The sequence below is a fragment of the Mirounga angustirostris genome, unplaced genomic scaffold (genome assembly GCF_029215605.1).
Source record: "Mirounga angustirostris isolate CCGP_5_RB_7025 unplaced genomic scaffold, mMirAng1.0.hap1 SCAF_1, whole genome shotgun sequence".
NCBI classification, from domain to species: domain Eukaryota; kingdom Metazoa; phylum Chordata; class Mammalia; order Carnivora; family Phocidae; genus Mirounga; species Mirounga angustirostris.
Genome location: NW_026991709.1, coordinates 110360282 through 110387681, shown reverse-complemented (window position 1 = coordinate 110387681; position 27400 = coordinate 110360282). Strand labels below are relative to the sequence as shown.

The 27400-nt window shown below is 38.0% G+C and overlaps 3 protein-coding genes across 5 annotated transcripts in view; 1 reads left to right on the top strand and 2 right to left on the bottom strand.

The window, feature by feature from the left end:
- MED12L (mediator complex subunit 12L) overlaps positions 1-27400 on the top strand; it is a 320591-nt gene that overhangs the window by 101335 nt on the left and 191856 nt on the right. The window contains exons 15-16 of the mRNA XM_045903552.3: positions 213-317; positions 1139-1315. Of these exons, the coding sequence (XP_045759508.1) occupies positions 213-317; positions 1139-1315 (282 nt within the window). The remainder of the gene's footprint in view (positions 1-212; positions 318-1138; positions 1316-27400) is intronic.
- On the bottom strand, positions 4805-6165 carry GPR171 (G protein-coupled receptor 171). The gene has a single exon (XM_045903551.2). It carries the CDS (start codon positions 6163-6165, stop codon positions 5206-5208), a length of 960 nt encoding a protein of 319 aa, XP_045759507.1. The 3' UTR covers positions 4805-5205.
- Positions 20493-27400, bottom strand: part of P2RY14 (purinergic receptor P2Y14) — a 49296-nt gene continuing 42388 nt past the window's right edge. For all 3 annotated transcript variants that reach the window (XM_045903547.3, XM_045903548.3, XM_045903546.3), the window contains exons 2-3: positions 24656-24763; positions 20493-21958 (exon numbers count right to left, since the gene is read on the bottom strand). In XM_045903547.3, the coding sequence (XP_045759503.1) occupies positions 20913-21935 (1023 nt within the window). In that variant the 5' untranslated portion in view covers positions 21936-21958; positions 24656-24763 and the 3' untranslated portion in view covers positions 20493-20912. The remainder of the gene's footprint in view (positions 21959-24655; positions 24764-27400) is intronic.

The window sequence follows — 27400 nt, the reverse complement described above, 5'->3', positions numbered from 1 at the left end:
TCATGAAAGGTAAATCTTATGAGAATAAAGAATGTGACTTTGCAAAGCAAGTACATGTCTTAAAACTTCTCTTTTTTGGGGAAAAATAGATACTAGGGAGAGAAAAGACCTAGGGTGGTTAAAAACATCACTGTCATATTTTAGCTTCAGTTTTTTAATTTAATTTAACTACAAAATTTACAGTGTCACTTTCTTTCTCTGGTAATTATCAGGAACAGACTATAATGGCGCATATGGGCATTGACTCAGGAACTACTAATATTTTTGATGAAGTAGACAAGAATGACTTTAAAACTGACTTTGGTTCGGAATTTCCAGTAGGTTCAACCTTCAAATTCTTATTGACTATTAACCCCTCTTCCCCACCCCTCTCCCAGCTTGTCTCCGTCCTTCTGTTCCTTGCCCTACGTACTGGAATGACTTGTGTCCCTGTGATGTAAATGTCATCCTACCATATTCCTTTCTAGGGTACATCATCTTGTGCAATTGTGTCATTTCGGTTCATCCTTAGTTTTAGTTGCATTGTCTCTTTTGTAGAGTAGAACACTCCTGTCCTCCTAGTTGACTGTGACTTTTGTTCATCTTGAGACCATCATCTCTCAGGAATACATGAATAGTTTCATCATGACAGTCCATGTTGATGTGTTATGTATGTGTTCAGTTTCTAAATAATAGCTTTTCTGGCTCTGGACTTGTTACGCTTTTTCTACTTTATCTCCGTAAAATTATAGTATTTTCTTCCTTATGGATCTCAGTGAGGTGCTTTATAAAAAATACTGTTTGGGGTACTGACTAAAACTTTTGTATCTGTTACTCATGAGGAAACACTTAACCTATGAATCTGATGTTGTCTCTGGTCCTCTGGGAAGTGTAGCTTTGCACAATTTTTACGTGTGTGGTGGTCATTTTCTCATCTTCAAAATGGGAGATGATGTTGATAGTTTCCTACTAATCTTAATATGAATTTTGTGGAAATTAACATAGTTTCTTTATTTTCTTTATATATTTTCTCAGTGTTTAAAGAAGGAAGAGATAGTGTAGGAGTGTCTTGTGTGTTTGGAGTTTTGGTATGTAGCGCTGTGTTTTGGTGTTGCTCTCTTTCATTTACAATCTCCAACATTTATTTTACATGACTTAGATTTTTTCTCCCATGCCTGGAGAATCCTGTGAGAATGCCAACCCTTCCTTGGGCAGAAGAATGTCGGTTAATGGTGAGAAGTTGCTTAAGAGAGAAAAACCCAGGGAGCTAATTTTTCCATCTAATTATGACCTCCTGCGACACCTGCAGTATGCAACCCATTTTCCCATACCTCTGGTAAGTCACAGCTTTGATCAGTTGGCAACCTTGATTGTTTCATTAAAAGATCATTAACCATTGACTATTCTACTTGCCTGAGTAACACATTTGAAAGCAGGTGAGTTTTTCATTTACTGCTACTTTTATAATTATGATCGTATAGTGTATGTACAGTTGTAGTTCAAATTTGTGATGGGATGCTACTGGCTAGCTAGAATTAATGGAATTTTCTAGATTATTATCCTTTTATCAAGAGCATTTGAGTGACTGGAAATGACATCTAAATGTGTTTTCCTACTTCCATTTGAAACTCATTTCCTGAGTAGCTTTTATGTGCACTGTATTGTGGTAGGTACTTGGTATTATACAGACGAATGAGAATTTTAGGACACAAGAAAGATGAATAAGATAGGAGGGAGACAAATGTGAAATGATACACACTAAAAGAAATGCAATAATTTAGTAAAAACCCAAGTGCCTGCTGGAAGGTGAACTGTTTAACATTCCTGGGTCTCTTCCACTCTCAAAGAATAAATATTGGAGGGGAGAGAGAGCATCTGATTGCAAAGTTGGGTAAGGCTTCATAGAGGAGGTTGTATATGACATGGACTTGGATTTCAAACTAATGAATTTAAGAATTGAACAGCATATGAGAAATACCAGGAAATTTAGTGTTTAACTCTTAACAAGTGACGTGCTTTTTACTAAAGGGAAACAAGATTGGTTTTTTGAAAGTAATGAAAATTGGGCCAAAATCTGTAAATATGTTTATATTTGTAGGTTTACTATCTTTTTTCCTGGGATTTTAAGAGAAATTTTAATGAGCTGTTTTTTTTTTGTTGTTGCACGCTATTATTATTTTAACAGCAGTGTGATTGTGAGGTATATATAATGTTCTGGATATCTTTGAGGAGTTTTGCTCTGCAAACTAAATATTTTCTTAATTTTTAATTTTTATTATTTTGGAACTTTCAAAAAAAAATTTTTTTTACATGTATTTTTTATTACAATTAAGAATCTTCTTTTTGGTGTCAGTTTTTCTGTCCAGGGCTGTGTCAAAAGTTGTCACAATTCTTTCTTGCTCATAACTGGCTGAATACATTTTTTTTTTTTTTTTTTTTTTTGCTTTACCTGTACATATCACTCATTTCCAACATAATGGAATAATCTCACTGTGCATTTAGGGCAACAGAAAGGATAGCCTGATATTTTAGATCTGTGTCCTGAAGAATTTATGGATGAATATTATAATGTCTGGGATTGGTCTTAAAATAGTTGGCATCAAAAATGGGGGGGCAGGATATCGAAGTCTGGAGTTCAGTTAACACTTAATAGACCAATGTTAATTTCCTACTTTTGGCAAATGTATCATGGTGATGTAAGCCATTAACATTAGGGCAAATGGTGATGTAAGCCATTAACATTAGGGCAAATGGGATGAAAGGTTTGCTGTACTATCTATGTGCCTTTTCTGTAAATCTTAAAGTATTCCAAAGTAAAAACTTAATTTAAATAAAAAGGAGAGGGGTAATAAAGCAAATAGGGCAAAATGTTGAATATGGTTGAAATTGGTTGAGGATTCTGTGTTCTTCTCTTGGGTGGGCAGAGCTTTGCTCACCTCCCTCTCCCATGTGTCTTGGTGTGCACCCAAGCACAGACATCTCTATTCTGTTGTCCATGTGACCCTTGTCTACACAGTCATTGCCAGCATGTAACATTCTAAAGATTGTCCACCTCCTTAGAGGAAGGAGCATGAATGATTTCTGGTGATTAAGTCTCTCATGATGGATTATAACATAACTGTAATGCAATCATAACACAACTACTAGAAAATTGATGTTGTAGGATATAATTTTTTTAATAGCCTTCTATCACCAGTTGCCCTAGGCCTCCCTTTACTCTGAGTGTCATTTAGAATAAAACATCATCAAGAGGAAATGAACGTATATACTAATGTAACATCGACATTAGGAATGCTGTAGAGAGTCTTGTTCTCTTCCTTAATAAAGAGGGAAAATTTGACTAACCTATCATGCATGAATAGGAGAAGCATATAAGAATATGATTAAAAAAAAAAAATTGCTCCCTCCCACCCCCCTTTCTGTCTTCACTCACACTTAGTGAGTGAAGACCAAGGAGAGAAGACTAATGGGGACTTGACCAAAAGATTCAGGAAAAGCAACTAGTAGTTTCACGTATGCTCATATGAATCATGTCTTGATCTGCCGGTCAGTAAAAACAAGTTAGACCATCAGCAAGCACAGGTTCTAGCAGGCTGGCATTTCAGCAGCCCTTTACACCCTGGGTCAGATACGTGATGCTGAGGGGGGTTCCTGTCATGACCACTAGCTAGAATTTGTCCGGGACTTACCATGGTAGAAGTGTGACTTTTTTTGGGTGCATTTTCTCATATATTACTCTCTTCAAACTCAGAAAATACTGAAATTGTACACCAGAATTGTCTTGGGTTCAAGCTTCAGAAAATAATTCTCAATACAGAACTAAAAATGACTCTGGAATCAAACTTGTTTTGTTAGTTTCCAGGAATACCCTTTCTTTCTTCCTTTCTTCCTTTCTTTCTTTCCTTTCTTTCCTTTCTTTCCTTTCTTTCCTTTCTTTCCTTTCTTTCTTTCTTTCTTTCTTTCTTTCTTTCTTTCTTTCTTTCTTTCTTTCTTTCTTTCTTTCTCTTTCTTTCTTTCTTTCTTTCTTTCTTTCTTTCTTCTTTCTTTCTCTCTTTCTTTCTCTCTCTCTCTCCTCTCTTTCTCTCTTTCATTCTTTCTCTCTCTCTCTCTCTCTCTCTCTCTCTTTCTTTCCTTCCACAAATGGGAAAGTTTATTAAAGTGAAAAGTACACTCTTGAGATGTGAGAGTGGGCGAGCTCAAGAGAGCTGCCAGGAACACCATTTCTTAATCACTGCAGCTAATGCAAATGTATTACCAATTGTTGCAATACAGGCTTTTGCTATTGAAATGACCCCCCCACCCCCAGTCTCAGGTATCATTATCTAAACTTTTCAATTTTCTTTTTCCCAAATAAGTCTTTTATTTTATACCATCTATTGAGCCCTTTCTGCATTACTGGCAGTAGAGAGAATTTGATCTAAGGGTTGTGACCCTGAGAACTGGAGTCCCCCATTCTTTAAACTGCAGGCCCCATGTGGGGTCAGACTCAGACATGGTGCCAATCAGCCCAGCATGTGCTGTGTTCCCTACAAGGTCTTGCTGTGTGTGTATCTGGCATGTCTCTTTGAAGGCCATTTGAGTAGTGCTGTTTTTCCATATCTTTGATGTGAGTTTTTAGTTCCATAACAGTACTTTCAAGCAGCCAGTGTAGTTTAACAACTTGCTTGAAAATGTTGTAGGGTCTATTTCATGTTACTACAAAATAAGGAATCACTGAATTTGTCATTACTTAGGGTAGAAAGTCTTTATTTATAACCTTACAAAACAATTAGATATTAAAAATCAGAGTAGTAAACCAAAAGTTTACCATCTTTAAAATGATGGATTAAAAATAAATCAGGCACAGGTGGTTTCATGTAAAAATCAGCTGGACTTTTTTTGGTATGATCTAAATGGTTTTATTTAAATTGTGTTGCATATTTCTATCAAGAAGTCAGTTCCCGGTATTTAAATGAATACCTCACGAATGCCTCTGAGTCTGTCATAAAACTCCTTGAGATTTCAAGGATAATGCAAGGTTTTACGTTGGTTCAACAGCATCTTTTAGTTTTTTTGTACAAATATTTGGGTTAAGGATCATTAACAACCACAAGAGTACTGCTTGGCTTACATTTGGAAACAGTTTCTCAGTAAACCAGGCCACATATGCTAGCTGTCTTTTTTACTTAGGCTCTTTGCTCTCTTTCCCACTGAGGCAGGAAGTGATAGCATGAGAAATCCCATGTTTTATGCACTGTTTTCACCATTTGATTTTTCTTTTGGAGCCTTGGTCTCCTTACGTGAAGCAAAAGTCTTGGTGACTGTTAAGCGGAATGCTTTTGAGAGGTGATAGTACAAGATCGGATCAAAACACAGGTTTGACACGGCAAGGAGCAGTGTGGCCTCTTTGGCTTTGAATAGTGAAATCCTGGTTGGGCAGTCAGATATTACCTCTGTCTGGCTCAGGGTGTATGGGATTCGGACAATGTGATATGGGACAAAACATATGATGTAGCCTGTAGTCACTAAAAGGATGTTGATGAGGGCTTTTTTCACATATGGGTAATTTTCATTATCTTTGTTTCTGTAGAGCTGTCGAATTACAAGGCAGTTAGATATTAAAATGATGGCTGAGAAATTTAAAAATATTGCCACACATACGAAATTTGTCAGCAAATGCCAATTTCTGCCAAAATCCCTTTTGAATTCCATGCATCCCACATTTGGCTTCTCCTCGATGTCTCTGATGGGAATCATCATGTTGGGCACTGTTATAAGAAGGACCATTAGCCACACCACGGTCGATATCATTTTGGCAAATCCAGGTTCTTGGATCCGATAAATCTTGGAGCTGTGTGTCAACTGAAGATAGCGATCAATGCTGACAAATGCTAAGAAGATAATTGATAAGTACATATTAATGTAGATGAAGCAGGCTGTCACTTGGCAGTGGAAAATCTTCAGCTTCCAGGGTGCCACGCCCAAGTCGACAACGATTTTTACTGGTAATGCCAGAGTCAGCAGGAAATCAGCCGTAAGCAAATTAATTAAGTATATGCTTACACACCTGTGATTTGTGTTATTCTGTATAAAAGCCCAGGTTGCAAAACCACTTCCAATAAGTCCAACAAGGAACACTAAATAAAAAAAATATGTGAATGGCTCCAGATCTCTGTAAACTGGGCAGAAGATAGAACTGTTTGTCATCTTGAGGGGAAGTAAGGATGACTCTGTTAAAAAAAAAAAAAATCCAAAGAATCTGTTTAAAAAAAGAGGTGGGGGAGGGAGGTTAGTAATTAAAGTTAGAAATGATTTTCTTTAAAAACATCTGTACTCATAACACCTGGGTCACAATTTTTCTGATTTTTAGATAGAATTTTATTGGTAAAACATCATAGATTGTGAGGAGGCCTGGGTTTTCCATGGTCTGTTTTCATGATTTTGGGAAATCCCATATAGGTTTGCTTCTAGAATGGATATTTTTGACATCACACTTTTGCATTCTGATAGCTCTTTTGTTACCACTTGGGTTGGAAGGTAGTTTGCAGAGGAGATAAGTGAACTGAAATTCTGAGAAACAGACAGAGAGGAAATGAGGGTAAAATGGTTTGGTTGTGGCTGAGCCGGAGGAGGTTTCAGTGAGGCTTCCTGGCTTGCTGTTTTCATAGATTGACAAGAGCTCCTCATGCTGGAGGAACCTAGGCTGAGCGGGGAGGTAACGGGGGACAGAAAATTGTCCTGAAATTTAGAGGTAAGGCCCTTCATTGTGTCAAGTACCAGAGCGTGTTCACAATCACCATTGCATTTCATTTTTCTGTTCAGCAGAAAGAATTGAAGGGTTAGAATCTGGCTTGAATTGATGCTTATTCCTTCCTTTTCCTCACTCCATTCCCTAGTGACCTAGGCCTGTGATGTCCAGTATGTGGCCGCATGTGACTACTGAGCACTTGAAATGACAGCCACTTTGACAGCCAAATTGACATGGGCTGTAAATGCAAAATACACACCAGGTTTTAAAGATTTTTTTAGGAAAGACTATAAAAATAATACAACTAGTAAAAGTGCACTGTTTTGTACAATAGTACAATTAGTAAAATATCTCCATATTTTTTGTATTCAGCATATGTTGAAATGATATTTCTGATATTAGGTTAAATATATGATTAAAATTAATTTCTCCTGTTTCTTTCTGCTTTTTCAAATGCAGCTCCTGGATAATTTTAAAGTACCTGTGTGGTTTGTTTTCTATTTCTGGTAAATAGTGCTTGTATAGATGTTTCTGTGTCAGTGTTTTTGAGAAATTTGACGACAAATGTAGGCTTCTAGAACAAGAATATATGATCACTGGTTACAGAATTCTCAAAGAGAAGCTCAGTTATCTTAGTATGAAAACATCTAACTATAATACTTATTTTCTTTCACTGTAGGTTTGAGGCAGTTAAGCCCAAAAGTATAAGACATATCCTTAGCACCATTGTGACTGATACTGATAATGACAAAATCTTGTCATGTGCCCTCCAAATCTGGAACATAAGTGTAAGTTAAACCAATTGGGCTTCATTTATTCTCTTTGACCTGGTCCACACTAATCCTCTTAGGGCCACAGGTATATCTTTTTGGTGCTGCTTCTTGGTGTGCACCCTCCTCATGCATATTAAACACCTTCCTTTAGTTTTAAAGACCAGAAGATTTTGTGTTTTAGCAGAGAAAAAAACCTGATACACAACTTAAAAACTGTGAATCTGGGTCACTGGGTGGCTCATTCTGTTGAGCGGCTGCCTTTGGCTCATGTCATGATCTTAGGGTCCTGGGATAGAGCCCAGCATCAGGCTCCCTCCTCAGCGGGGAGTCTGCTTCTCCCTCTGCCCCTCCCCCTACTGTGTTCACATGTACACCCTCTCTCCCAAAAATAAATAAATAAAATCTTCTTAAAAAAATAGCAAATCTTAATTATAGTGGCTAAGAAGGCCAAATAAGCCCATTCTCTGAAACCTCCCTTAAAAGTGAAACAACAACAACAAAACCTTTTGAAGCCTTTCTGATCAATTATTAATTCTCCTGATTATTTAATGATCCACTATATACACCTTGGGATGAAACACTATACACCTTGGGATGAAACACTATAAGCAGATTAATAAGGCAGATCTACATAAAACTTTATAAATTAAAGTGTCATTTAAAAGGGTACATGTCCTTCCTCTTTCCCAACTTGAGATAGGACTTAGGGTTCATGCATAATTCATTCTGCACTAAACTTAATGAAAATAATTGAGTACTTTGTGTCTGGCACTGTGCTAAGTACTTTACAGGTACTTATTTAACCTCTCATTCCTATCACGTAGGTGTTATTATCCCTACTTTACAAATGAGAAAACTGTGGCAAAATGAGGTTAAGTAACACCCAAGATTATATAGTTGCTAAATTATAGAGCCAAGATTCCAACTCAGGCAGTCTGATCTCAGAAGCTATGTTCAAAACCACTCTAGATCTTTCTCAGTAATAGTAATAATCATGGTGATGGTGATGATAATAACTATTATTATAGTAGCCAGCCTTACTAAGTGCTTACTATGTGGCAGGAACTATATTCTAGGCAATTTTCATGTAAAAGAGCAGAAAGAAAATATTAGTTCCTAACTTTTCCTTTAAATACTAATGAGAGAGGCTCAGACTTCAAGTATTTTGATGTTTCCTTTTACTGTATATATATTTAAAAACCAGACCTAGTTTCTGTCTTTTAAATCTAAACCTCCCTTACTTTCAAAGTTCCCATGACCTAGTTGCTTCAAACCATCCCTACTGTCTTTATCTTAATTCCCTAGATTGGTGGTATCTCTACTCTGCTGTGAACTGCTCCTTCCTGCCTTTGTACTCTTGGTTGTGATAAAATTTGGGGAATCATAGGACTTTAAGGGTGGAGGGAAATTTTATTGACAGCATCTAGTCCAAGTCTCAGATCAGTTGAGGAGACTGGGGTCTGGCACTTGGATGTTGCTCAAGGTTTTCCAGCTTGTAAGAACAGGCTAGAATCTGACCCCATTGATCATTTTTAGGCTTTCTGCCCTTATCCTTCCTATATCCAAATCCTTCCTATCTTAAAATGCCTGGAATAAGCTCTTTGTGTCTGAAGTCTACTCCAGGCTTCACTGACTTCTTAGGACTCTGTTTTTTGGATAGTAACCATTTATTTGAACCTTGGCATTCTGACCATCCTTTTCTTCTCTGGGTCAAAAGCTAGTGTTGGTATAAATTGATCATCGTCTCCATCTCCCACCTTAACTCATTGTTCCTTTACCAGGTGCTAGGATTTTGGCTTATGCTCTTGTATTTCTAATGTTATATGATAATAGTTAATACTGTGTTTTTTTTTAAGTGTTCCTATTGCTCATACAATTATACAATAAAGTCTCATTTTATAGATGAATATATGGTAAAGAGGAGGATTAGAAAATTGTTTTCATCAATTAATAATATTCTCTATAACTAGAACTGGCCATATATACCACTTATGGGTAATTTATTTAAAAATAATTACAACATAACTATTTATTTGATGATGCTTGAGATTCCTGTAGTGCCTTGCACTTGCTTTTCATGAACCTCAGTCTAGATTGCAATGAAAAACAAATCTCTTCATTTAAAATTTTTGGTATGTTGATTAGAGGTTAAATTATACTATAATAGCATTTTGTGTTCTCTATCACAAATTTGAAAACCAAGTGCTTTGATAAATGTTTTGTCAACCAATTATTTAGCCTGTGAAAATTTGAGGTGCTGTGGCAAAAATCAAGATTTCAAGTGTCTCCTTTGTTTGGGATAGAGTGCCCATTGCTTAGAATATAAATACACTTATTAGATTTTTTTTTTTTTTTAATGAAAGTCACAGTAGAATGTTCTTGAAATTATGTATCATTTTTGTGGAGGGAAGTCATTTCAAATCTGTTGCACCCTGTTGTAAAGACCTACAACATGGTGTTTATCCATTCTGTTATAAAATATAAAATTGAGTTACTGAATAGTTATGCTCACCTATAAGTAAGTATTCAGTTTTGTATAAATTAAACTTTTTTTTTTTTTTTTTGAGAGGAATGGAGGGGGTCACCAGATAGAAGAAAATTATAGTGCAGTTCATAGCGAGAATCTATTTAGAATTTAGAATTTAGTAATTGGTGCCCTTACAAGCAACCTTATTACACATTGGCATTTCCAACTTCTATGTTTTAAACACCGAATATCATAGCTTCCCCTTAGATGGAAAGGTATTTGAATATATCAAGTACTTAAAAAGACCTACCTGGGGGTATATTCTCTGAGCCACAGCGGGCTCGCTGCAGGTCTTCAGAGAACCATGAGTTAGCCGTCTGGCCTCAGCAAGAGCACTAGCCGCTCTATCGCACGAAGGTTGGCTGTACTAAAAATTTCCTTTCCTTTTTGTGTGGTTTTAAAGTGTTGCATATTGACGTAAATGAAACTGTGGTTTGTAAATAGTTTAACTGTATGAAAGTCTCCCCAAGAGGTTCAATTTTGTGTGTGCTTTCTTTTGTGTGTTTATATATTCTTTTAGAGGAAAGATTTTTTTGGTCCATTAGAGTGCCTAGCATTTTTTTTTTTTAAAGCATCCAAGATATGTTTTCCATCATAACGATTTTAAAGAACATCACTTTTTGTGCCTTGAAAGGGGTTATGAGTTAAATATATTAGGTCTTTAAGCAAAATTTCTTACGTATACATACTGACACCCACCAGCTTTTTGAAGTTATAATTAAAACAATTGTTGGCAGTTTGGGTTCTGCTGAGACCTCTGTTAATTAAAAAAAAAGATGTGATTTAACATAGTCTGGTAAAAGTCATGTTTTATTTATCTTTATTCTTTTTTCATTGTGGAAAAATCTGGAAATATAAACAGAAGAAGAAAATTAAATGCACAGAGATAATTACTGTTAACAGTTTGGTACATAAATTGGCACAAATTTTGGCACAGATTTTAAAATTTTTCTGTGTATGCACACCCACTTAAAATGTTGTTATATTGTGTGTGCTGTTGTATAGTTGTAATTTTTTCTTTCAGGGATATATCGGATCTGTTTCTCTAAGTTAACAAGAGTAGGCCTGCCATGAGCATTTGTCAGTTTGGCCCAAACTGCTTAATGAATTGAGCCTGGTATTTAGTAATTAATAGATTGTATGTAAAGGGACCGTCCTGTGTATTTAAATTGTTTGGGTAAATGATCATTCTGTCTGTGGTGAGCACATGTTTACTGAGTGTCTGAATGGAGCTCAGCATGGTGAGAGACCTAATAAAAAGTCACTGTATCCCATCCATGTCATGGATTGGCTTTGTTAGGTTGTCTTTCTTGTATAAGTGTAGCTTTTATAAAAGAGGATATGAGCTCATGTCTCAGCCGTATTTTCTGGAGTACTAAGTCTGCTGGTCCAAAGTTTATTTGTAAGTGCAAAACCATTTCTTAGTCAGTTAGGGTCTGATTTCTAGTGTTGCTTCATTGGTCTGGTAGGTGCTTTGGTTTTGTCTCCTTTTCTCCTAATAATTCTTAGTTTTCCAGATAAATAATAATAAAAAAATAAGCCTCTCCAGAATCCAAAATGAATCTCTTTGGTATTCACTTTTAAAAAGAAAAATCTCTCAAAAAACTAAATGAGATGTCAAGCTAAAGGGAATTTAAGGAGAGTTTAAGGGAACTTTTGGGGAAAAAAAAACAACGTAAGGATGCTTATGTTGATGGTGGCCATTTGTTTCTCGGGTTCTGGTGTTCTCCCAAATTCATGTAGTAATAGTAACATGAATATGAATAATAATTATTACTGCTATTATTATCATGTTGCAGAAGAAGACTGTTTACATATATTCCCTTACAAATTAGACGAAAAATCCCAAATCTTAAACTTTGTATTTGCTTTTTGGTTAAGAACCAATGTTAACTCTCATTATTAACAGTGCTAGGAAAGGATCCGTCCTTGAAGATTTGTGTGCATTGTTGTTGGATAGGACTCAATGAAAAACACACTTCAGAAAAGATACCCTTGCAGATTGTCAAGTAAGTAAGCAGTGATGCTCGGGGTTTACATGCAGTGGGGGACAGAGAGGGTGGGGAGGAGAGAATTTGGTGAGACGGAGCTGGCTGCCTGTGGAGTGGTGAATTGTTCTAACATGGTGTGCAGAAAAACTGGAATGAGAGGTGTTTTGTAGTATAGTTTCTTTTTTATGGTAGGCATGGCTGTGTGTTTACTTCCTTGGTCACTTCGGAGGGTTTAGCCAGACAGAATTAAGAAGTATATTCAACTATCCTTAAAAATGTACTGCGGCCACAGTTTTTGTGTCTGGATTGCCAGGTAGAAAAGAGCTGAAGGACCCTAGTTCTCAGTGTTCCATTTCCTTTTTGGAATGGTGAGAAACCAGTCTTTTTTTTTTTTTTTTTGGAAGCTTTTATTTATTTGACAGAGAGAGAGAGCAGGAGAGCACAAGCAGGGGGGAGCGGCAGATGGACAGGGAGAAGCAGATTCCCCGCTGAGCAGGGAGCCCGACGTGGGGCTCCATCCCAGCCGAAGGCAGATGCTTAACCAACTGAGCCGCCCAGGCTCCCCGAAACTAGTCTTTTAATAGTGAAACTGAACCATGTTCTTCCTTTGAGAATGACCTTGAGGCAATCTGATATTTTGTGGAATTTTATTCAGAGTGGAAATACGCTTTTTTGGGGCTACCATCCCTGTTTTGTTTTTAACACGAGTTCCATTTGAAATTTCCGGAAGTCACTTTTTTATCTGTTTCATTAAGAACAAATGTTTTTCAGAGTGTATTTTGTTAGTGTTCTGGGAAATTTCAGGTCATCACTAACCCAGTATTTTAGAAACCCAAGTGGGAAGAAGTGAGGTGAATTTATTTTTCCCTGACCTTGGTCATGGCAATACTTTTTAAGAAATGACATACTAGTTACTTTAATGCATATTTTGTTTGTTTTGAATAAAAACTGAAAAAGCAAAATTGCCCCATGAATTGACAAAGAAAATCTTATTGTAGTTAACTCCCCCATGCACACAAATCATGCTTTTGATTTTATTGAACACAAATACCAAACAGTATTTCAGTAGAAGTGTCGTTCTTAATGCTTAACATTCTTAAAATTTGTTTTTTAAACAGAGCATAGTAGTCCTTTGGAGCTAATAGGGAATGGGAAAATGAATATTGGAGTAGGTAGCCACTGCCACAGCCAGACCCGGGTCTGTGAATTGATTTTCTTTAAGGAAATTCATGATCTGTTAGGAAAGCCCACAGATGGGGAAACTAAGGCCTTGTCCAGAGCTGCACAGACTCCAGTGACCTAGTACTTCATTATGCTGCTTAAAATGAAAGGGTTGGGCAGAAACAGTGGTTACAAAGGAGGCCAGCAGGTCCATCCAGCCGCCCCCTGCTCTGTTGCCCCTTCACCCCCTTAGTTTGAATTCCAGTACCACTGAGCAGTGGGAACGGTATGCTGCTGTGCCCACTCCACTCACGGGGTTTGCAACTCAGGACGCTCTCAACTCAAAACAGTTTGCATCCTGAAGCTTTTTTTATGATCTTTGGGTAGGGGGCTGTTCCTTGGTTAAGGAATGCTGGTGATCAAGACATTTCTCTAGCAATGTGTGTGTGGCTCTATGTCTGCCTTCTCTCGAGCCACTGTGCTTTAGGTTCACATTTTGAAAAATTTTTTAAAGCACATAATCACCTTTCCCACCTGGAGTAAGTCAGACTTTTTTCCCTGACTCTCACTGAGATTGGTAGCTTCATATCTGAGAGTGACAGATGTGATTAGATAAGAGTGCTTTTTAAGTGAGGCATAGACAGACACAGAGCTTCCAAGATGTTGGTGTTTCTGCATTACTTAAATGCTATCGCGGTTTTCCCTTTTTAATGAAACAGAGTAAAAAGTTGGAAATATTTTGAAGGCAAAAGTGTTTTACATATTCTTGGAATGTGAACTTGATTATGAGTGGCTGAGTATATTCATTCCCCTAGCCTGTCCTTTTGATTCTTTTTATTGATTGTACAGTGTTACTGGGTCAACATACAGTTCATTTTACCTTTCAGTTGTGTGCTATTTGACTGATGGATATGAAATAATTAATAAGGGAAATCCCTAAGAAAGAACTTTTAAAGGTTATCTTCTTTCTTTTTAGTCACTGAGGTTCATTTTCTCCCCCCTTGAGTAGTTGTGGTCCTTTTCTTAAGAGGTTGTGAGTAACACATTTTCAAAGCTCAGAATACGTTTTACGAACTCTGTTGTTACCTTCTAGGAGAAGGTTCTCTGGAGAAATTCTCCCTATCCCTTGCCATGTGAGTCTTTGTTTTTTGATAACGTACTTAAGCAAAATTCTAACAAATGTTTATTGACTGCAGGCTGCCCCCTTAGCTCCCGTGCTAGAGAATATTTTTGTTATGTTTAGAAGGTTACGGTGTAGAGGGGGTGATAAGGAATCTGCAGTACCTGCAATGATACTGTTAGTTAGAACTGGTGGGAGTCCAGGAAGTACAGTCCTTCTTGACTGAGGTGTGGTGAAGAGACGCTTCGGAGGAGCGAGGGAATGGTGCCAGCATGGGGGGCATGATGCAGATGACTGAGATGTGGGAAGTGTTTGGTGATTCTCAGGCAATCTGGGTGCTTGGAGTATCGGAGCAGGATCTGCCTGAGACCAAATCTTAGATCGCTTTAGTCAATCTTAGATGCTTTAATAACCCTGGAGAGCTCAGTACTGGGTAAATCTGTGGGCGTTGGATTCCATAGGGTTAGGGGAGAAAGCAGTAGACAAGAAACCAGGTAGGGGATGATTATGGTGTGGTCATTTTGAGTGAGAAACAATGAGGAGCTGAAATGAGATGGGAAGTGCCCAGATGATGGACACTGGGAACCACTGCGGAAGTATGGTATGGGGCTGTGATTTAGGGCTCGCAGGGGAGTAGACTTTGGTTTCAGTCCTGGCAAGGGAAGTCTGAGGAGAGAGTCCAGCTTGACAGGTAGAAAGGTGAGTTTGAGTATTGGCTTACTATGTTTTTAGTGCTACCCCATTATTTGATAAAGTATAGATTGTTTTTTATTTTATTCCTTCTCTTGTAGATAGTAGATATTCCTTAGTGCCTTATCATCATAACCAGGACATTCTACTTCTGCTTTTATTTGTGTATTTATTTGTTTTTTGGATTCCGTATGTAAGTGAAGTCATATGGTATTTGTCTTTTTGTCTGACTTATTTCACTTTGCTTCGGTCCATACGTGTTGTTGCAAATGGCAAGATCTCATTCTTTTTTATGGCTGAGTAGTATTCTATTGTATATCTACACCACTTCTTTACCCATTCATCTATGGATGTACACTTGGGTTGCTTCCCTATCTTGGCTATTGTAAATAATGCTGCAATAAACATAGGGTGCATATACCTTTTCAAATTAGTGTTTTCATTTCCTTTTAGTAAATGTCCAGTACAGGAGTTACTGTATCATATGGTATTTCTATTTTAATTTTTAAAAAAGATTTATTTATTTGAGAGAGAGAGCGAGCACACATGCACGCATGGGGGGAGGGCTAGAGGAAGAGGACCTTGCATGGGGTTTGATCTCATGACCCTGAGATCATGACCTGAGTCAGAAGGAGGAGTTGGATGCTTAACTGACTGAACCATGCAGGCGCCACTCTATTTTTAATATTTTAAGGAAATTCCATACTGTTTTCCACAGTTTGGCTGCACCAATTAACATTGCCACCAACAGTGCACAAGGGTTCCTTTTTCTCTATGTCTTTGCCAACACTTGTTATTTCTTGTCTTTTTGACACTAGCCATTCTGACAGGTATGGGTGATATGTCATTGTGGTTTTGATTTGCATTTCCCTGATGATGAGTGATGTTGAGCATGCATCTGTTCGCCATTTATAGGCTGTTTTTGGAAAAATGTCTATTCAGTCCTCCATTTTTTTATCATATTATTTTTCTAGTGTCAAGTTTTATAAGGTCTTTATATATTTTGGATACTAATTCCTTTTTGGCTATATTGTTTGCAAATATCTTCTCCCATTCAGTAGATTGCCTTTGGTTTTGTTGATGATTTTTTTCACTGTGCAATAACGAGGACATTCTGAATGTAACTTTTTAAACACTTAAGGAACTCTTATTTTAAATAGCATTGATAGAAGTCCTAGTTTTCCTATTAAAAAATAACATTTTCCTTTTTATTTACCTAACTACTTTCATAGTATCACACAGATAAGAAAATACATTTGGTCATGGCATTGCAAGTTTTTTATTTATTTTTTTAATAGTGGCATTTTTTTTTTTTAAACTAGAAAAGTGAATTTAATAGGGAGTTGACAGTGGTGGTTAGTTTACAAACAAAATGAGGATTAACTTCTCATTTTAGTCAGTAAATATCAGAGATCTAGTGTTCCTTCAGAAAGCTGTGGTGTAAAGAAGTAGAATGTAAATAATTAACAGCTTGAAAAAGCTCCTAGTTAAATGTAGAGAATCTTTTAGTTTAGAAAAAGAATTATATTAAGTAGTGTGAAGTATTGTATGGAGATGATGAGAGCCACATTTCAGTGGACTTTTATGTCAGGAGATGAAATGATAGGAAAGTAAGCCCTTAGGACTTTATCATGCACTTTGGAGGAGGATTTAGCAGATACCAGTGACCTGGGATTTGGGAGGGAAGCAGGAAGTAGTGTTAACTCTAGGCTTTGCCTGACATAATGACACCATGTGGATTGGAGCTGGTGACATCTGGTGGTTGGAAGTAGAGCAAGATGACTCTGAGTCCAGAATCTTGTATTTCAGGTCCCCAAAGCACTGAAGGTAATGTTTGGGAAGTGGGTTGAGATGGGTCACAGAGATCTTAACTGTGACCATGAGAGAAGTCAGACTGATGCAATGAGCACATTCAAAAAGTAGCAAGTAGTCATTGTCAATGAAAGTACTTTTCATATATTTCACTGTTGTTGAGATGGGCCTATTTTTATAATAACTCTTTTCATGCTTGTACTCCAACTTCTGTTGCAGGTGGGAGAGATAAAAATGGCGTAGCTTCTTATATTTTCTGCCAGCCCTGAAACTGCTTTGGAGTGTACCTGGTTAACAGGGAACATTTTCTAGGTCCTTCTGTAGAGAAAGCTGTAGTGCAAGTCCTCAAGGGCTCGGGGTGCCCAGGGTGGCTTATAAACTCAGGTGCCTATGGTGGAAAAGAAGGCATGATACACATTGTTGTAAGAAACAATTGAAAACAAGGGGAGCTGGGAACGAAAGTGAGTTGAGAGCTTCTGCCTCACCAGGAGAGGCCAGCAGGCCCTTAGCTGCAGCCAACTGTTTCCCCATGTGTTTATTTATTGGGGCAGCAATGAAAAAAAAAAACCACATCTGTGGCTAGAAGATGATAAGTCAGTAGCTGCTTTGCAGCATGTGGACTGCAGAAATCTAACAGAAAGGTGTTCAAAAGTGGCTCTTGACTATGACTAAAAATTCCCCATTGATAGGAATTCGTACATTTTAACCGAACCATGATTCCATTTTGATATATGTAATTGACTCAGTACCTATATGGAAATATTCTGAAGTTTTTTTTTTTTAAATAAAAGAAACTTTTGTGATAAGAATCAAGAAAGAAAGATCATAATCATCTAAGATTACACATGAAACCTGCCCACTGAGATGCATGAATCTCACAATGGTTGTTTATAAAAAGGCAGTCTACTGCCAGTGGTACTCATCTGTTGGTTATCTCCTCAGCCTCCGGACTCTATTTCCCCAGCAGTAAAAATGAGACTTTTCCCTTGAGAAATTCACTTTCTCTGGTTCTTGTCCCTGGGCCTACACAGTGCCCACTCTGCCTCTAATATCAGGGTCCAGCCATAATTGACAACCAGCATGTCCGATTCCACTGGCCACAGGTTGGGATGGAAAATGAGCCGGTATGACCCAATGAGAGCCAAGTCCCAGGTTTCTGAAGAAATTCTCTGGAGGCCTGGCTGTGAAGGTTTAAGGTCTAGAAGTGCTGCTTTCCTTTTGCTACCACAAAAAAAGAGCCCACAGCTTCCTTTGAGTTGAAACTAATACCGTGGATGGTGACTGCAAAAGTGGTATAAACTCAGCTTTAGTTACATCACCTGGGGCCCTCTGTCAGCCCTTAAATTAAGCCATGCCCACAACTTCGGATGTTTAGGTCTGTTAGCCAGTAAATCTCTTTTTATTGTAGGAGACCAATTTTAGTTGTATTTTTTTTTTTTAAAGATTTTATTTATTTATTTGAGACAGAACGAGAGAGAGAAAGCACATGAGAGGGGGGAGGGTCAGAGGGAGAAGCAGGCTCCCTGCCGAGCAGGGAGCCCGATGCGGGACTCGACCCCGGGACTCCAGGATCGTGACCTGAGCCGAAGGCAGTCGCTTAACCAACTGAGCCACCCAGGCGCCCCATTTTAGTTGTATTTTTTTGGTCACCTACAAATTAAACAATTCTGATCCATTGGCTTTACCAAGAAGATTAACCCAGAAATCTAGAAAACACCCTTATACTGAGTTTTGTTTCTACTTGATGATGTTAGTAAAGTATATGCCATTAGCTTTCTATTCTATCCTTAACCCCATTGCTGCTATTTATATCTTTTGACTCCGGACAAGAAGAAGAAGAAGAAGAAAGTATATTAATACAAAAAATAACTGACATCAGGTCATCCCCCCAGAGTGATAGGAGGTTTCCTTTTGGGTAAACCGCACTGTGAGGTTTGCGTGGGGAGGGGTTGGGAGAGAACTGGTATGGTGTGGTTGGTCTTCAACGGTAAAGAGCTGTTACTGCCTTTTGCTCACCAGTTCTCTGCAAGATACCAATGGCATGCACATTATCTCTTCATGACAGGACATCCCCACAGAAGAACCACTTTAACAACATGTGGCTTTCCTTTCCCCTATGTCATTTTTAAAAATACTTATAACTTTCATAGCACTGCTTCTACAATATGATTGTTATTTTACTTTCTCAGAGATAAATATATATTATAAAACTGTACTATAAACTAGTGACAGAGATTAGTCCATAACATAATTGAAAAAAATAGTACTGGTAATCTCAGGGAAGTTTCTGGATTGGTCCAGTGTTGCCATTGCTCTACTATATTTTTTGTTGTAGTTCTGGACCTGATATGCAGTAACTGTTAATCAGTTGTTGCTTTACAGTATTCTTACCTGGCTTGCATGTTGCTTCCTGAGAAATCTTGATTTCCACATTACCCATCTGCTTTAGCACAGTGGTTACGAAGACATTATTTGGTGCTCCTCATTTTCTTTATGGCTTTCATTTTCTCCCGGGGTGGTGGGGGGGGGGGGTCATGTAAAACACCAGTATTTACTCATTTGTCCTGGCCAGTGGGAATTGTGAAGAATAAGCACAGCCAATTTCTTTTGCAGATGTATTTAACCAAACATATATGGCAAGCTTAGTTTTGCCAAGCATATTTGTCATAGGTTGGTGATTTGTTTCTTTTTGAGAGGGGATAATTTGACCCAGAGTTGGGAGCAGGGAGTTTTTATGCGGGTGGAAGGTGGACACAGAGAGTAAATACCTTCCCAGTTCTTCTTCAATTTAAGGTGTATTTTCTGTTTTTCCTAAAATCTGATGAGGTCCCAGAGCATATGAGGTGCTTATTTTGGAAAGTCTGGCAAATAAAAATTTTTAATACACTAGGTAACTGTCTTCCTTCCTTTATGCATAATTAGCATAATAAAGAGACCACCCATGTCATGACTATGAAGAATATTGGCATTATTTTTTCCTACCTTGATTTTTTTTTAAGTTTTTTTTTTTTTTTTTTTAAAGATTTTATTTATGTATTTGAGAGAAAGAGAGAAAGCACAAGCAGGGTGAGGGGCAGGTGGAGAGGGAGAAGCAGACTCCCCACTGAGCAGGGAGCCAGATGTGGGGCTCAATCCCAGGACCCTGGGATCATGACCTGAGTCGAAGGCAGACGCCTAACCAACTGAGCTACCCAGGTGCCCCACCTACCTTGATTTTTAAGAAAGAAAAACTGAACGCTATTGAAAATAATTTCTTTATTATTATTATATATATGTATATAGTAAGGGAAAAAAGTATATGCACATGACTTACAAAATGTTTGAGAAGAACATTTGGAAGATGGCCTAGATATCTTCTAGCCAGTTAATAGCAGAGAAATAATTTAGTTTTGATAACTCACAAGTCAGCAATCATATCCCATATCTGCACATTTTAAGTTCATCTGCTTTATCAGAAAATGGGATATGTAAATTTTCATTTTATGTGTAATTTTTCACTCATAATTGTAAATCTTAGATTTTCCTTTTTTTTCAAGTCCAGTTGCTTTCTAAGAAAACTCCTTTTCCTGCCCCTAGATGTATGTAGGTACACGCAGTGTATGTGTGTATGTCTTTGTCTTTGTCCCAGTCAACATGTTTTTTTCCCAATGCCATTGAACAGGGAAAGTTGCCGGCAGCACTTCCCAATATCCAGCTTCCTTCAATAGAGTCCACTTAAAAATATTTTAACACCAGAGCTCCAGGCTCATTTAGTGGCTTAATAAGTCTCCATATAAAACATAAAAAAACCACATAACTTAATCCTTGTATTTAGAGAAGGAAGACGCCCCAGTGAATTGCCTTGATTGCTTCCTATTTTCTTTATGCTATTTAAATTTCTACATTAACTGACTAGGCTAGTGATTTAAATCTTCTGCTTTGATGGAATAAAATGGAGTAATGCATGTGTTACTTTTTTCTCTGATGTTATAAAAAAGCAGGGAAACTTATATTTTGTTTTCATCATTATACTAAATTGGATTGTAATGCCTAGAGATGATACTTATTAGCATGGACATGTTTCTTATTTAGTCTTATGTAACTGAACATTGCAATATGTGTACATGGATTTTGTTTGAAAGGAGGTGGGAATTCACAGAGTGTCTGTGCTTTCATGCATCGTATTTCCTCTTTTGGTTTTGGAAGTTTCTGAGTCATGCTGAGCTTTTAGTGGGATGTGCAGTTTCTTACATAAGATTTCTCTAAATGGCTGGCATAGAAAGAAATAAATAATAGGATCTAGGCATACGTTTGCAGCTGACAGTAGCAGAGTGAATTCTTTTACATAGAGCAAAACTTCTTTAGACTGGCAGCTGTAATGAGCTTCTGTTTGGCTCTGCGTATAGGGAATTCTGGCAATGTGATAAGGTACAAAACAGACAAAAAACACAAACATGATGCTGAATATATTGCGGCTAGATTTCTTCTTGACCGAAGTGGAATTCCTTCTGGACTTAAGGTGGGACTTGAAGATTTTCCTCGTGATAGCAGTATAGAAAATGATCAACAGAAAAAACACAATCCAGAAGATGCCCACAAAGATGTAGTTTGATGCTTTGTGCCACTTAAGTCCCAGTTCATTTTTAAGTTTCACACATTTTATATGCGCCACCTTCCCGTTAGTAGCCTTCTGGTTGGTCAGGATAATGTTGGGGACAGCCAGAAGGAGCATGAGCATCCAGACCACCACTGACAGGAGTTTGCTGTAATTTACTGAATGGATGAAAGAAGTCGAGAGAGGCTTTACAATTTTATAGTATCTGTCAAAGCTAATGAGCCCAAAGAACACGATGCTGACATACATATTGACGTAGAAGAGCACAGCAGACACCCTGCACACAAACACATTGATCTGCCAGGGCCCCAGCCCTGAATCGGCCAGGATCTTGAAGGGGAAGGTCAGGCTCATCAGAAAGTCAGCGACGACAATGTTCTTGAGATAGACGATGAAACTCTTGGAGCTGACCACGTAGAAGAATATCCATCCAGATACACCATTGAGCAGGGTCCCTGCGAGGAAGACCACAAAGTACAGCACAGGAATGATCTGCTGAGTGATGAGGATGTTCCGGGAGCAGGACTCCTCTGGAGGCTGTGTGGTGGTGGAATTGATCATTTTGTAACTTTGGGAGGTGAGGCCTGGGAAGCAAAGTCAAGTAGTCACTCAAAGAGCACTTATGGTGTCTAATAAAGAATTAAAAAAAAAATTTTTTTTTAAAGATTTTATTTATTTGACAGAGATATAGCGAGAGAGGGAACACAAGCAGGGGGAGTGGGAGAGGGAGAAGCAGGCTTCCCGCCGAGCAGGGAGCCCGATGTGGGACTCGATCCCAGGACCCTGGGATCACGACCTGAGCCGAAGGCAGACGCTTAAATGACTGAGTCACCCAGGTGCCCCGAAAGTACTCTTTAAATATCATCTCAAAAAGTAACAAAACTGTAAAAACAGAATCTGTTTCATTTATTCAGAACTGTTTAATGTATTAACCTTTATATTGACCTCTTTAAAAGCCTATCTTAAATATGTTTTGGACATAGGATAGTGTCCTATAAAAATATACATCCAAATGTAGCTGGTATGGGATTATGCCTATCTTCCAAAATGGAGTTTTTCTTTTTTTTTTCCCCATTAAAAAACTGATTTGCATTATTTTTATAAAGTAGAAAATACAAATGATAAATGTACCTTAAAAATTCCAGAAAATAGCAGAGTACTTTCTGGATCTGCTCTGATATGGTAGCCACCTACCATCTGTGGCTATAGGAACACATAATGTGGTCAGTCCAGATTGAGATGTGATGTAAGTGTAAAATGCACACTTAAGTTCAGACTTAGTACCCCCCCTAAAAAATGTAAAATATTTTTATTTTACATTTATTTTTATTTTATTTTTACTTTATTATTATTATTTTAAGATTTTATTCATTTGACAGAGCGAGAGCGTGCATGCACAAGCAGGGGGAGCAGCAGGTAGAGGGAGAGGGAGAAACAGGGAGAGGGAGAAGCAGACTCCCCAGTGAGCAATGAGCCCAGTGGATGTGGGGCTTGATTCCAGGATCCTGGGATTATGACCTGATCCAAAGGCAGACGCTTAACCAACTAAACCACCCAGGCGCCCCCTACCTCAGTATATTTAATATTGATTACTTAACGAAATGTTTTAGAAATATTTCATTAAATAAAATATATTATTTTCATGTAATTTTACTTTTTTAAGAATATGGCTACTAGAAAATTTAAAATTACATAGGTTATTTTGCATCATATTTTTATTGGCCAACAGTGTCCTAAGTATTACCCAAAACCTTCTTTTGTTAGGGAATCCTGTGTTGTTATTTGGTTAGATACAGTAGAGACAAATTAAAGGGACACTCCACTTGAGGAATGAGCTGAAAGTAAGCCCAAGACAATTGTGGTAGTAATTTTTAAGTTCTTAAATACTTCTTTTCTTGAGCAGTGGTGTTTGTGGTAAGGTATTGTGTCCTCTAGGTACATGTTTTACTGTACTTGGTCTTGGTGTCTCAGAGCGTGGCAGCGTTTTATAGTGATAAATTGAGAGATGTGTGAAAACGGAGCTATCTTGAGGCATCTACGGAAAGTGAGGACAATTATATATTGAGACCAAAATGTAGGAATATGTGTTGGATGAAAAACAGGACAAGATCATAACAGAGACCTGTTTGTATCACGTTGACCTTGTAACATCTGCCCAGGCTCCTCTCCTTATCTTTAGTGTAGAGATGATTTAATGTCCTGATGAAGGGTCCTAACCAAAACTTCAAATCATTTCATAAATGGAGGAAATAGTCACATATTGATGCTGGTTTTATACAATGATGCAAAAATAAGAACCAAGTGAATCAGAAAGAAAACAAAGAATGTCTTCATGTGATCCAACTACTCTCCCTTTTCTGTCCCAGGCTCTTGGTTGGTTCACTCTTTCTAAGCAACTTGTCCCAGCCTGTTAAAGATGAGAGATACGCAAAGGAAGAAAAACAAAGGGGGAAAGGATCTTTGGATGACAATCAGCCAAAAAGTGGGTGCTCTGGTGAGCCAGCCCTGACCATGTAGTTGCTTTTGAGTTTATCTTGAATTTCTGTAGTGAGAGCTTCAGGAAAGTAAACAATACTTCCTAAAGTCTTGAGACTACATTGAAGAAAGATTTCTATGTGTGGCAGAACTTTTTAGAAAGGGACACTTAAGAGTATGTCTTTAGCTTCTCATAGCTGGGGCTCTTCCTTGTCCCACAAATCAGGTAAAGGACAATGAAATGGCATGAAATATTTTAACTTATTCCATCACTTGGGTCTTTTGGTAACATAATTAAAGAACATGACGGGATGGGATTCATGAGACCAAAAGATAGCTATTAAAGTCTAATAGGAACAGATAAATTGCTTTCAATCTTTCTGCACAGCTAGAACTGTGGCGAAGTGCCACAGATTCATTCTAATTTAGAGTGAGTGCCCTTGTTCCTTAGCGCAATATAAAGTCTGAGGATTGTGGCACTTTTAAGTGCTTTCAAAGTGTAGAGAATTACATATAACCTCTGGGTGCTCTCTGTATGCAGAATTTAGTTGATGCAGGCCATACAAAGCAATGGTCACTCCAGAAACATTCACCTTAATAAAAACATGCTTAGTCAGCCTGAGGCTCAGTACTCATCTTTTGTGTAAGTATACACACTGACCTCTGTCTCTCTTACATATGGACCATCTTCTTCCACCATTCTGAGTGTCTTAATTCTACTTACTCTGGAGAAGAAGAAGTATTCATTCATAAATTTCATAAAATTAACAAAGCTCTTGATAATACTAGAGAGTCTTTTTAATTACCTTAATTTTTTTTCTCTTTTTGGTAGAAGCTTTCGTTTCAGTGAAACAATTTAGTCCAGTGTGTGCTTGTCATCTTGAAGTGGCCATAGTGTTTCTTCACTAATGATCCTGTGTGGTAGGAGAAAAATGAAGAATTAAGTGAAGACCAGAATGTTTTTATTGCACAAGTATATATGGTAGCAATGTATTTTTAGAATTTAGCTTGTATAATTTTGAAATATTACAACATGTACCTTTGTTGTTTTACTGTATTGGTCTTGGTTGTCAGTGTTGATGATTATTGATTTGGTGTGAACTCTTTTTTTTTTTTTTTTTTTAAGATTTAATTTAAGTGAGTGAGAGCAGGAGCTGGGGGGAGGGGCAGGGGGAGAAGAAAAAGCAGCTCCCTGCTGAGCATGGAGCCAGACGATGCCAGGCTCCGACGATGCCAGGCTCTGGCTCGGGGCTCGACCATGCGGGGCTCGATCCCAGGACACCAGGATCATGACCTGAGCCGAAGGCAGAGGCTTAACCGACTGAGCCACCCAGGCAGCCCTTGTATGAGCTCTTGAGGGAACCTTACACTCTATGGAGTGTTGGACGGGAAGTGTTCATAATTACTGGTTTACTTTTTCCCACATGGGATATGGATGCTCAAATCAGTTCATTAAATGACCGAAGTTGATTGATTATATTGAGTCAGAAAATCAAGGAAGTGTTTTTGTTTTAGTTTTTTTTCTTTTTTTAAAAACCTTTGCACTTTTGATATTTTCGGCCAGGTAATTATTTGTTGTGGAGGACTGCTTTTTCTGCATTGTAGGATGTTTAGCAGCATCCCTGGTTTCTATCTACCAGATGCCAGTAACACCTGTACCTCCCGCCCATGGTGACAAAAATGTAATTAGACATTGCCAAGTGTCCTCTGGGAGGCCCAGTCTGCCCTGGTTGAGGGCCACCAGTCTAATGAGACTGATGTGTGGATTTTGCAGACAGAACTCCTGAGAGCCATATTGTCTGATAAGAGCATAAATTTGGCAGAATGGTGGTTAGATTTGGTTCAGCCTTGGTCTATGTTGTCACCTTTCTGAATTCTTTGAACCAGTACTTCTCATTCTCAGACTTTAATGTGCAGATCACATTATGGGGATCATGCTAGCGGGAAGACTCCGATTCTAAAGGTCTGGAGTTGGGTGTAATGCTGATGCCGCTAGCCCAATGATCCCTCTTTGAGTAGCAGTTTTTTTCTTTTTCAAGCCCTGAACATAGACATTTAATAAATATTTGGTGAGGAGGGTTAAAAATTTGGTTTTCTTTGCTATAATTGGGACTCGAGATAGGAAATAAGTTGCCCTTAGATAACCCTGAAATCAAAAATCTTTCTTAGAGTTTGTCCATTACAGATTTCATCACAATATAGAAATCTACTTGGGGGGGCACCTGGGTGGCTCAGTCATTGGGTGTCTGCCTTCGGCTCGGGTCATGATCCCAGGGTCCTGGGTTCGAGCCCCACATCGGGCTCCCTGCTCCGCGGGAAGCCTGCTTCTCCCTCTCCCTCTCCTACTCCCACTGCTTGTGTTCCCTCTCTCGCTGTCTTTCTCTGTCAAAATGAATAAAATCTTAAAAAAAAAAAACCCAAAAAACTACTTGAGAACAAGTGGTAAAGTATATTCTAGCTTTGTGTAGTATATCTTGAAATTTGGGATTGTGTTACCTCCAGCTTTGTTCATCTTTCTCAAGATTGCTTTGGCTCTCTAGGATCTTTTGAGATTCCATACAAATTTTAGCATTATTTGTTTTACTTCTGCGAAAAATACTATTTGTATTTTGATAGGGATTGCATTGAATTGTAGATTGCTTTGGGTAAACTGGACATTTAACAGTATTATTCCATTCTTTGAGTGTGATATATCCTTCCATTTGTTTGTGTCATCTTTGATTTCCTTTGTCAGTGTTTTGTAGTTTTTAGAGTACAGGCCTTTAACTTCCTCCGTTAAGTTTATTCTTCTGTAATTTATTCTTTTTGGTGTAATTGTAAATGAAATTGTTTTCTTAATTTCTCTTTCTCCTACTTTGTTATTAGTGTATAGAAATACAACAGATTTCTGTATATTTTGTACTCTGAAGCTCTACTGAATTCATTTATTCTAATTTTTTGGTGGAGTCTTTAGGGTTTTCTGTAGCATCATGTCATCTGCCACTGGTGACAGTTTTACTTCTTCCTTATCAATTTGGATGTCTTTTATTTCTTGTCTGATTGCTCTAACACTTCCAGTACTATGCTGAATAAAAGTGGTGAGAGCAGACATCCTTATCTTGTGCTGATCTTCGAGGAAGAGCTTTCAGTTTCCCTTCATTGAGTATGATGTTAGTTGTGGGTTTCTGGAATCTTGTCTTTAGGAGTCACGTAGCCAGTGTTGGGTTTTCTTTTTGTTGTTGTTGTTGTTGTTGTTTAAAGGGCAGGTGCACATATGTGTGTGTGAGTTTGCAAGTGTATATGTTCTGTTTTTTACTTAGGTTTTGAAGGTCTGCAAGGTGTGGACACCTTCAGGTTTTCCAGTTAGCCTCCAGGTACCACAGCATGGAGAAATCTCCATTTTCTTTCCCAGTTTCTGGAAGTGTTTAAAAATGAATGTGCTTGTGACTTTTGATTTTGACTCAGCTTTCTGTCTTGTGCATTGATGTGCTGGGAGAGGAATATAATTGGACCACTCATTATGGTGATTAAAACAGTGACACTAATTAGTAAGCGGTGGAGACTGCTGCTGC